This window comes from Juglans microcarpa x Juglans regia, chromosome 1S (assembly GCF_004785595.1).
Source record: "Juglans microcarpa x Juglans regia isolate MS1-56 chromosome 1S, Jm3101_v1.0, whole genome shotgun sequence".
NCBI classification, from domain to species: Eukaryota; Viridiplantae; Streptophyta; class Magnoliopsida; order Fagales; family Juglandaceae; genus Juglans; species Juglans microcarpa x Juglans regia.
This window is the reverse complement of record NC_054595.1, coordinates 28,516,940-28,528,649: the sequence shown is the minus strand read 5'-3', so window position 1 is coordinate 28,528,649 and position 11,710 is coordinate 28,516,940. Positions and strand designations below refer to the sequence as shown.

The 11,710-nt window shown below is 37.3% G+C and overlaps 2 protein-coding genes across 2 annotated transcripts; one reads left to right on the top strand and one right to left on the bottom strand.

Annotated features, from left to right (window-relative positions):
* Positions 1-1,945: 1,945 nt before the first annotated feature.
* On the top strand, positions 1,946-7,324 carry LOC121246345. Its single transcript, XM_041144465.1, has 5 exons — positions 1,946-2,396; positions 3,215-3,306; positions 3,437-5,264; positions 5,945-6,131; positions 6,247-7,324. Exons 3-5 carry the CDS (start codon positions 3,516-3,518, stop codon positions 6,855-6,857), a joined length of 2,547 nt encoding a protein of 848 aa, XP_041000399.1. The 5' UTR covers positions 1,946-2,396; positions 3,215-3,306; positions 3,437-3,515; the 3' UTR covers positions 6,858-7,324.
* A 350-nt stretch (positions 7,325-7,674) lies between these two features.
* On the bottom strand, positions 7,675-9,638 carry LOC121246346 (dirigent protein 24-like). The gene has a single exon (XM_041144466.1). It carries the CDS (start codon positions 9,504-9,506, stop codon positions 8,298-8,300), a length of 1,209 nt encoding a protein of 402 aa, XP_041000400.1. The 5' UTR covers positions 9,507-9,638; the 3' UTR covers positions 7,675-8,297.
* Between the last annotated feature and the right edge of the window lie 2,072 nt (positions 9,639-11,710).

The window sequence follows — 11,710 nt, the reverse complement described above, 5'->3', positions numbered from 1 at the left end:
TAAATTTTATGCATGTGAATTGGCATCCCTGCCATCATCCTCTTGCCTTCCCGATCGGATCCCATTATAGATAAAAGAAAATTATATCATTTTTACATCACATATTAATATATAATTTATTATTTTTATTATTATATTTAAATATATATATTGATGTGTAAATATATATATATTTTTGAATAGAAAAAAAAATCACATATTATTGTTTAATGTGAAAATGTACTATAAGTAACATCTCTCTTTATCAATAAACAAAAATATTAATATAGCGTAACCTAGCTAGTTGCCAAAAGAAGAAGAAGCCATTGAATGAAGCACACGTGGAATCCTACAACCGATCATGTGATCCCCACGAAGTTCCTCGTAAAGCTATCATATATGTACCAAGACAATGAGGTATTACAAGTACAATAAATGGAAAGCCAAAGCCATGTCCTGGTGACCAGCATCTAAAGAAGCCAAAGCCATGTCTATATATAGTTAGCTAGATACAATTAATAAAGATTAATGGGCTTACAAATTAAGGACTCCACCACTGGACATCCATCTTCATGCATTTATATTATAATAATATTTTATTTAATTTTTAATAAAACATCTCATCTCATATCTTATCTAATATAAACTATATATCTTATACAAACTGCATAATCAAATAAAACTTTAACTGCTTCGTTAAGGCTTTGAAGTATACGAGGATAGAAAAGGGAAGGGATATTGGATGCCCTCGGTTGCAGCAGAGTTAATTAATGGCAATTAAGAAGGTTCTAAACTTCTAATTGGCTTCCCAAAACTGGGAAGAGTCAACAAATGAAAAGAAGCAAGAAATGGGTAGAATATGGAACTTCTGGGTGGGTTGTGGGGCGCAGAGGGGGGTTTGGGCCGGGTTGGGTCTAATACGTGGCCCATAATCTAAAATAAAAGAGTTAATCTCAACTTATCTTATTTTACTTAGATATTGAATTGAATTAATTTTTTTTATGAATAGTAATGAGTTAAAATGATAGAGTGAGTTTTGTATGATCCACTTAAGTTGCATTTAGATGTATTTAAATATTAAAATAAATTAAAATGTATTTATGAAAAATTAAAAAATATTGTGAGTCATACATGTAAAATGGTATTGAGTTGAAAAATATTATGGATATCACAGATAAAGAAGTTTTGTATTGAGATGAGTTTAGTGTTTGAGAGTTGAGTGTTAGATTTTAATCATTATAATTTTTTTAAATTTCTACATAAAATATGATAAACATTTAGATTTCTTTAAATTTCAAAACAATAATAATATAAAAAAATTAATATTCTATTTAATTTTTAATTTTTAATTTTTATCTCATCTCATTTTATATTAACCGTGAAATCTTCATCTAGTTGTTGGAAATGAAAGGCGAGATATGCCCACACACAAAGGCAAAACCCACAAGGCCACAAATCAGGAGAGACGTAAGTTTGTGCTGGATTCGGTCACGTTGATTGGTGGTCATAAATTTTGTGTAAATTATTATTATTATTATTTAAAATAATTAATAAATCTGTAAAGAAATTTTATAAAAATAAATTTATAATTTAATATAGTTCAATTTAAACCGTCAAATTAATTTTATAATAAAAAAAATTTTACAATTTAATATAACACTTCAATTATTATTAAATTATAATTTTTTTTATGGACCGAGCATTTATCAAGCTACCGTACACGACCCAAAACTTCTTAATAAAAGCAACCTAGTTGTGTTTTAAAATTATTTATACGTAAATGATGTGAGGGGGTTTAATTTTAAAAAATATTTCAAGTTTGAAAATGAACACAAACGTTATAAATATAAATAATTTTGGCTCTTTTAAACACTTAAGAAAAAAAGAAAAAAAAGCATATCTTTGTGGCGCGAAATACGCTAACAAAGACAAGACAAGTAAACTATTCGCGCGTAGTACCAGAAACGACAGTATAACAAAAAGAAAAAAGAAGGAAGAACCCCACCCAGTTCAGTTTTTCACTCCGTTTCGCATCGTTCCCATCATTTTTCTCGGCCTAGACTTCCTCAAACGCGTCTCTATTTCTTTAAAATCCGTTTTGGATCCAACTACATATCCAAATCCCATTTCCCAGATTTTTGCTTTCCCGACCAATTTGCGTGTCCAAAGCTGTTGCGATTTTGACCTTTCATTGGATAACATTTTTGGTTGACCCAACTTGCCTAAATGTCGGCGCGTCCTTTTAATGGTTCGTTTATAACAAAAGCGTAGTGATTCGGAACTTCCTTTGATAAATTTATGATTGCGGGGAATGAAGTGGATTCGTCGAGAATTCTTGCCTGGCGTAGGATTTGAATTATGGGTGCGCATTACAAGCCAGAATCATTGTCATGGTGCAGAGAACTGCCAGAAAAAAGGTTAGCTTTTCTCTGTTTTGGTAATCAATACGCAGGTCATATATTTATTATTTACTGTGTGGGAGATTGAGATTCATGGTTTTTTTTTTGTTTTTTCACCGGGGGGGGGGGGGGGGGGGGGGGGGGGGGGGGGGGGGGCGGGGGGAAGGGGTTTGATTTTGCTTGTGCTTCTATCATCGCAGGTCTTGTTTCTCGTGGAAATTTAATAAGGATATTCTGTTTTAGTGGGATCAATATGATTTTGTAGAGGTTTTGTTTCGATGAACTGTAGGGTGGTTGTAAATTATTGTGAAAGTGTTTTGAAGGCTTATTATGTCGGATTGTCCCTTTTTAATAATCTATGTTAGGTTCCAATTACTCATGCACTTTACTGACTCTTTACACTTCTTTGTTCTAATAAACACATACCAAAAAAGTTGTCTAAATCATTTCGTCTCTGAATGTTGATCGCATGAAACTTTTACTATTTTGGAAACATAGAGTGGCTGGAAACTTTTTCTTTATCTCACAGGACGCCCGCTTAAAGATTTCAGAACGGATTCACTACTTGTTTTCATATGTTCAATTTATTTATTATATATATTTTTCCTTCATATTAGATTGATTTCAGAGCTTATGGGCATCGTCTAGGACATGATGTTCCCGATTCTAGGAAGTTCTCCTTTGCGCTTGCTCTTTTTGTTTAGACTTAAATTTGTTTGTTTTAGATGTAGTATGTGGAGGCCACGGGCTTTGCCTGTTCTTTTGTAAGCCTTGTAGTTTTATTATTCTTGCCTAAGGTCTATATGTGCCTTCATTTAAATCTTCCAAAATTTCAGGAACCATGGAGGTTTTAAGACTCACAAATGTTGCTGGAGTTTTTGCATCTGACACTGTTGTTGCTAGGGCACTGCGGCAAAGGAAGAAAATGGTATGTTGCTCTTGATGTTTTCTTTCGTATGGAGATTTTCAATATTGAGAAGTGGTTTGCTGCACTTTTTAATGATTGGAGGCCGGTAGTTGTTCCCTTCCTCATATGGCGTTCTCTCTGTTTGGTGTAGATATATACTTGCACTTTCTAAAAGGCGCTTGAGTTTTAGTGAGTGTTTATTCAAACTAGTGGAAGTTTTGTCAAGGGAAATGGAATCCAGTAAAAGAACATCCAGCGTTATTGCAAGATTGATGGGTCTCGATGAACTGCCGCTTCAGCAACCTGTTCAGAAACAACAAAGGGTTCTTTCTGAGTATTACTTTCAGAGAGTTGCTTCTATAGGTGTCAGGGGGAAGCGTTCATCTCATGAGCATCCTTCATTTAGGATGAGCAATGGAGAGCGTGAGGAATTAAATTATATCTTTAGAGTACTGGACACACTAGATAGACATAAGCAACATAATCTGTCTGTTGAAGAGGGGAAAGCTAGCTCCAATTCATCAGAAGAAAAATTGGGATTCGTAAGGCATAATTTTCCTGATGCAAAATACATTTCAGTGGATAAGAAGCTTCAAGACCTGGCAGAACTTCCAGATGCACTGGATATTACATATATTAAGAAGGATCCCCTTCCAAAATATCTCCAAGAGCCAGATTCTTCATTTGCCAATAACTTTCATAATCAGCAAGGTGTACCTTCTTACTCACGATCAGGCAATGCTCCAGTCTTGAAGTCATCATGTACTTCTTACGGTATCAATATTAACAAATGTAGAAAATTAGGGAGGAAGGCTTTGCAAGGAAATGTTAAATTGCTGCTCAAACCCGAGAATGGCACTCATAGAAGTCCCCATGGACTTGAAATTGATGATATTTGTAAGCTTTCAAGATCTCAATTGGAGTCAAACAGTGAAGCATGCCATTCCCCCTTGAAAGTTGTTATTTTGAAACCAAACCATGGCAAGGTAGAGAGTGATGCACGACATTTCTCTTCATATTGTTCTTGTGAAGGTTCACTTTTGGGTGATAGATGGCTTAAAGAGTTTCGTAGTACTGAAAATGGGGCATATGTATCCAGGGAAGCAAAAAAGAAAATATCAGATCAATGGAAGACAAATAAGAAGGTCCAGAAAGATGGATTGGCTGGTAGAGTCAGTACTCTTGGTGAATTGTTTGCCTTGGCTGATGATGAAATTGGAACAAGAAATGTTTATTACAAGCCTAGTAAGCATGGCCTGAGCAATCAGACTGGTCCAAATGATCAAGATGGTGATCACTTAAGCTTCATCAGCACGAATGTTTCTAAGGAGGGGCCTATGATAAACTTTTCAAGGTCCACGTATCTTTCTGCACCTTCTGCCACTGGGAATCCCAGACCCCGGACCAGATATGAAGGCCTTCAAAGTGACTGGTATTCAAGCCTGGAAAAGTCTGTTAATTGGGCGCAACACAAGTCAAGAAGGCAAACTTTGCATCATAAAGATGGTTTAGAATATACAAACTTAATCAGCAATAAGAAAACTCATTCCTTTTCATGCTTGGATTTGGAAAGTGATGATAATGTAGAAGCAGCGATGTGTGTAGTCCTGGATGAGGTGAAGGTCAAACTTGAGAAGGATCTGTCTAATCAGAATTGTATGGGTCCTCAGTCTTCATGCTCCACTGTTTCTCAGTCTGCTTTGGAAAATAGTTGCTTTGTGCGGGACACATGGTTGATGGAAGGTGAGATGAAGAACAAGCATGACAGCAGCAATACAGATGAATGCAACATTTCACTTCCTCAGGCCTTAGTTTCCAATGTTGCCTCAGTGGGAACTAATGTGGTGGCTGATGCAGAGTGTAAGGTTGTGGGTGGGGCTTCTGAAAATTCCAAGGAAGAGCAGTTTGAACCAATCATCTGTATCTTAGAGACAAATTCTGATTCTTCTAGTCGTGCCTCTGATACCTTGATTCAACAGGTTTGATGTTTCTCTAATAAGATGGTTAATTGTTTAGTTTATTTATCTTTCCTAGGCTCTAAGAAATATATAACTAGGTATTTCCTAAAAAAGAGTTTTTTTTTGCATGCTTGGTTGTGATGTTAGGCTTCTTCTGAATGCTTCATGGAACAGTGACAACTCTCTGCTTTGTTGATATTTGTTTAAGCTCAATATTCTAAAACCGATATATATATAGCTTCTTGACAGTATCAAATGATACCTTAGGGTTGAGGCTGAACATTAAATTTCAATCATACCTGCAAAAGGTAATACTTCTTGAAATCGTGATTTCAAATGTGGTTCGAAATCATTAATTCATTTTTAAACTGTGCTCGCTTTGCTTCCAATAAAGTGAAGCTATTCAAAATAAAAATAAAATTTGTGTGCAGTGTCTGAATTCAACACCATTAATCTGTGTCTTATCCTTGTCTCCTTTAAAATTTGGTCTTGTTTTTAAGTTTGAATGGTCAGTTCATAGCCACCACATGTGTGCCTTCTGTATGAATGATTCTCCTATAAATTGTAGAATTCTATCTGTAGAATTCTCATGCCAATTATGATAATCTTTATCTTGAATTTTTGTTTTTTGGTTTTCTTGTCTATAGATTTATTTACCAATATTTTGCTTCACCATTACTGAGTTCCGTCATATATTGCAGAGAACATTGGTTGGGTTCCATGAAGAAGGTGCTGTGTACTCACGGTGCTTTCACACAGAACCAGAATCTAGATTGAGCTCGGAAGAGGCTTATCATCCTAGTCCAGTTTCAGTTCTGGAACTACCTTTCGAAGAAGATCTTTCATATGATTTGGAATGCTTAGACAGTAACAGCACTGACATCTGTGGTACGCTCATTAGGACTGCATTTCATAATTTTAACCCACCTTTATTCTAGTTCTTTCTATATATCTTCTTTCCCCTTCTTTGGCTGGGTTCATCAGTGCAACTTTTTGATATCAGATATCTCAGAAACACACTCAGAAGGACCTGGAATGATTGTGTCGAGTGATGAAGATTCCAGAGAAGGTTCTGTAGGTGACCCTCAAGAAAACATAGGGTTAATGGGCTTGTTTAGAGTTGAAGAAAGTAGGGGTTACTCGTACCTTATTGATGTCTTAACCGAGGCGGGTTTTCATGGTGGCATCCTAAATATGGACTTTGGTACCTGGCACACGCTAGAATGCCCAATAAACCTTTCAGTTTTTGAGACCCTTGAAAAAAAGTTTGGTGAGCTGGCTTCCTGGAAGAGGTCGGATAGGAGACTTCTCTTTGACCAGATAAATTTGGGGCTAATGGAGATTCTACAGCCATGCATAGGTGTGCCCAAATGGGCAAAGCCTGCATCCAAAAGATTATACCCTAGGCCAAGTCGGAACATGATTGAGGAAGAGTTATGGATGTTGCTGGTAAGCCAAGAAAAGGAAGCAAGCATGGACTCGGCTGTGAAAGCGCTGCAAAAGGAACTGGGTTTTGTAGATTTAGGAGATGATATCGATCTTATAGGTAGAGAAATAGAGAGCTTGTTGATTGATGAGCTTGTTTCAGAGTTTGTTAGCATGGGCACTTTTTAGACGTCATCAGCATGTTAAAGTTTTGGGCGGATATATATTGAATGAAAACCATTTTTTTGTTCCTTTTTTCCCCCAAGCCTATGAGAGCCATTCAGAAAAATATGTTTATGTATATATCAATCGTTTTGATGTGAGTGGAAGGGTGTGAAAAGTATATAGATATAGATTAGTTTGTCCAGACAAGAGTGTATTACTATTATGAAGAGGCCATGTATTTTTCTGAGGGATCTATGTATCATACTCTCAGTTTTGCATCAAATTCTTTCTTATTCATTCAGTCATTTAGGTATTGAAGTTTCTAAATGTCTTGTTAGTGCGAAACCTGCTCTTTTTGAGTTGAAAGTGTTGAGAACGTTGGTTGATACAGGGATTTATGATAACTATTTTCCTGATTGATCATGAACTCTTTACATTAGGATGTCTAAATTTTAAACTTCTGTTTTTCTAATTTAAGTGCTTGATGTTAAGTTCGCAGCAATATTAATGGTGTTGCTAGATAGAAGCAATCCTAATAAGGCCAATCAACTTGTGCTATTTAGAATGAGCTCATGTCAGCTTTAGAAACCTATTTTGCAGTTGTAAGCATTGTGGGTTCAAGCCAGATAAATGTCTTGTGTTTCCTTTGGTGAGCTAAACCCTTGCCCTTAGCCGAGTCATTCTTTTAATCTACTTTTAAGTTTCAACACTATTTCTCTCTTGAACTAATTTACACGAAGTTAGGATCCAAACCAAAGCATGCACCAACTCCATCTTACCAACTCCTATTTCAAAGCTCGAGCTATATATACGTATATTTACCCTCAATAATCCATTACCAGAATACCAAATATTAACAGAATAAAACATTTTTGTTAGTTTATATGGCTTTGGTGAGTCTAATTTAGTTTATAAAGGTAGAACGAGAGACATCTAGATAGCAGTGCTCATTAATTATGTGTGTATCACACACACGTGTGTGTGTTTTTTTTTATACATGAGGAGGGAGGATTCGATCATTGGTTCTCTTAGTGAGAAACTAAGGTGTTGCCAATTGATCCAAAGGATCTTGGACACACACACGAGTGTTTGTGTTAGCTATATATATGTATATATAAATGATTTACTTTTCCATTCATATCCTAATCAATCGAAATGGTTGAGATAATTAAAGGAAAATACTTGATTTACAAAAAAAATTTCTTACAAAAGAAAGTTTATAAATTGATGTTATGATGCATCAAATTATATAGCTTTTTGTTGTTGTATACTAAATCCGATGTATTGCATTAAGACACTAATTTGTATTTCCTTTTTATAAGATATAATTATAGATTTAGTGGTTGATCTTTTAATTAAAATGAAAAATATTCGCATTCAGCTTCACACGTCTAACGAAAAGATACATGAAATGAACATTGAAATAGACAGAGGACTGTAAATTATAAATTTTACAAACACAAACTACTCACAAAGGAAAACACTGAACTGCAAGATCGTATCAACACCGTCCGTGGCGTGTTGATCCTCTTGATGAAGCGTCTCAACCGTAGCATACCCTTTTGCATTCTCATATTTCCCGGTCCCACCAATCACTACAATTTGAGACTCATGCATTGCAGATCGATGCACCCCAAAGAAACTGATTGTATCCTCCACCACCTGAAGGTGATCTCCACCACTGAGACCGTGTAGCAACACCGTCACGGCGATTGTCTGGCTCGTCCCGTCCAACGAGCTCGACAAGTAAAACCCTTGTGCTTTGCCAATTACAGGAGACCCCAGATCGTGACCTTCCGACAACTCGTCGTCAATCACTGTCAACGATCCGAACATGAGCTTTTGGAGTGTGAGCCCGGATGGCAGCTGCCCTGCAGTGACAAATGGCAGGTTGCCATTACTACTGTCAATGATGTCGTTGTTGCCGCTGTTTTGGATGACAGTGGAAGCTTGGGGGTCAACGCCGTTGAGGCCTGCAATGATGGGGAGGTTGTTGTTGTTGACGATACCGCTAAGGTCTACGTTGCTCAGTGGGACCCCGCCGGTAAGTGGGAAGATGTTGTCGTTGGGCTGTGTGAAAGGAAGGCCGTTGAATTGGGTGTTTGCTATGATCCCAGTGACAACCCTGGCCGAGGGATGTGTACCACCTAGGATGTCATGCATGAAGAAGGTTAATGCAGGGGTTTGTGGACCAACAGGTTTTGCCACCGTGGCACTGGTGGTAGTGGTAACGGGGGATGCTGTGCCAGTTGGGCTATTTGTGGGACCAACTTCCGGTGCCACGCCAGCAACAGGTGCTGCTACGGCGTCGGGTTCTTCGAGCTCGGGTTGTGGTGAGTCAGCATCTGATTCCGCTGCTGGGCTAGCTATTGGTGGGATGTCAACAATGGGGATTTCAGATTCTGGTAATGGTGGGTTAGTGTCATCTGCTGCGGGGGTGGCGGGGATTTGGCCACTTGGCAGTGTGGTGGTGGTCAGACCCACCTGTGGAGTTACATTTGGGACAGTTGTTGCAACAGGATTGGTTGGCTGGGGTGGATCGGGGAGGACTGAGGGCTGTGGGTCTACATCGAGGAGGACCCTGACAGAGTTGGCGCACTCAAAGGTGATGGCTAGGAGCAAGAGGCAGATGGCTTTGAATGTCACGCGTGTGAGAAGGGAAAGCTTGGCCATCTTGGGCTGTAAATTGGGACTTAATTTAGTTGCTGAGGGGAAGTATTCATCTATGGGTATTTATATATTGTCAATAGGGAGTTTTATGAGCGAGAATATAGAAGTGGAGCTGATACAGTGGAGTTGTTGCACCGTTTTGGGATTCAAGTGGAGTAGACCAGTGTTGGGAAAGCAGGACAACTTTCTAATTAATGATAATGGTGGACTATTTTATTTTATTTATGATTATGAGTGAAGGAAAGTGGCTGAGAAACGGCGGAACATGGCACCAAAAAATAGAAAAGAAAAGAGGGATTGTGTTCATATCAACGCTGCAGAACTTAGGTGGTTCTTTAATAAAAACGATATTTGCAGTCTTATAAATCTTATATATTTCTTTTTAAAAAAAATATTAAATCTTACGTCTACATACAAAAAATATTTTTTTAAATAATAAATTCGCATTTTTAGACTTCGTTTAGATGTTGAGTTGAGTTCTTTATGAAAAATAATTAGTTGAGATGGTGGAGTGAGTTCTGTGGGACCCACCTAAGATGAGTTTATATATTTTTAGATATTAAGGTGAGTTTAAATATATTTATGAAAAGTTAAAAAATATTATGGGTCTCGCGTGGAAAGAGGTTCTGAGTTAAAATGTATTTAGTAATTTGAGAATTTAATGTATAGACATTAGATTCAGTTTAAAATTAGAATTTAGTCTGCAAAGCCGCTTTGCAACGGTCGGGCTAATAAACGGAGAATAGTGGCCCTTCATTCACTACTTGCCATGTAAGGAAATACACCACAAGAGAAATAGACTCCCCCAGACATACACACTTCCAAGCAAAAGCAGCCCTCATTGATTTTGCCCAAGAGCACTTTGTGTTTTCATCTCTTCCTCTTCCTCTTCCTTGTTGCGCCTCTCTTCCCCCACCACCGTGTCAGTCCGCCGCCCAAGACCAAACTTCAAGATCATGCATCTTCTTTGTGCTTCCATAATTTTTGTTGTTTTCTACTTTTTGTAGAACATATCCACATGATCCTCATATTGCAGTAAATATTTTTTTTCTTTACAATTATGATACAATATAATACATGATTAATGGATATTCAATATTTCTCCAAGCTATATTAGAATCCTATACCAGTTGTAAGAGTTCATTATGTTTCACATTTTTTCTTAAATGCATTTAATTTGTGTTCATATCTTGCAAAATTACAGGAGCCTAACTTGTTGAAGCAGATCCCTAAACCAAAAATTATAGCTTGTATGCATAAATTTGAAAGATTAGAGAAAAGGGGGCTGGTGAGAGAGATGAGAAAGATCCACAACTAATTGCAGACGCAAATTTAATAGATTATTCTTAGTATCTCAAACTAATCTTTGGTTTAGGGGTCGAGATCTCACAACAAACAAAAGGAGATGATGGCTTGGGGTCGAGATCTCACAACAAATAAACTGTATTACAAAATCAAAAAGCCAAAAAAATACTAGTAAAGTAGAAAAATAGTGAAAATTAGTTTGGTTTAGGGGTGGAGATCTCACTATTTTCTCTAGAAATCGAGCTCCGACCATGCCACCGTATGGGTCGAGCTCCATCGGGGGGTCAAGTTGCCGTCAGGATGAGTGTGGGGTCAAAATCCGAGCTCTGTCGGGGGGTCGAGTTGCCGTCGGGATGAGTGTGGGGGTCGAGATCTTCATTTGGGAATGGGATGGAGTGGAAGACGAAGAAGTGAGGGAGGCACTGGAGGACGGTATGGGGTCTCTAATCAGTTGTAGGCAAATGCAGATTAAGTAAAATAAAAGACTTACGTGGTGCCCGACTATTGGAGGGCTGTTTATTGAAGAGAAGCAGTCGGACTAGTCTGCAGGTATTCTCTTTAGTCTAAGTTACAAACGAAACATTAGTGTGCGCGACTTGGACTTGGAAGTTGGGACTAAAATTGTATTTGGATGTTGAGTTGAACTCAACCGAACTCAGTTTTTTATGAATAATAGCGAGTTGAGTAGCAGAAGGAGTTATGCGGGACCCATTTAAACTGAGTTTAAAGTGTGTTTGGATATTAAAATGAGCTTAATACTTTTTATAAGAAGTTGAAAAAGATTGTGAGTCTTACATATAAAGATGTGTTAAGTTGAAAAAAGTTATGCGTCTTATATATAGAGAAATTTTGAATTGAGATGAATTTAATAATTTAATAATTAAGTATTTAAATGTTAGAAA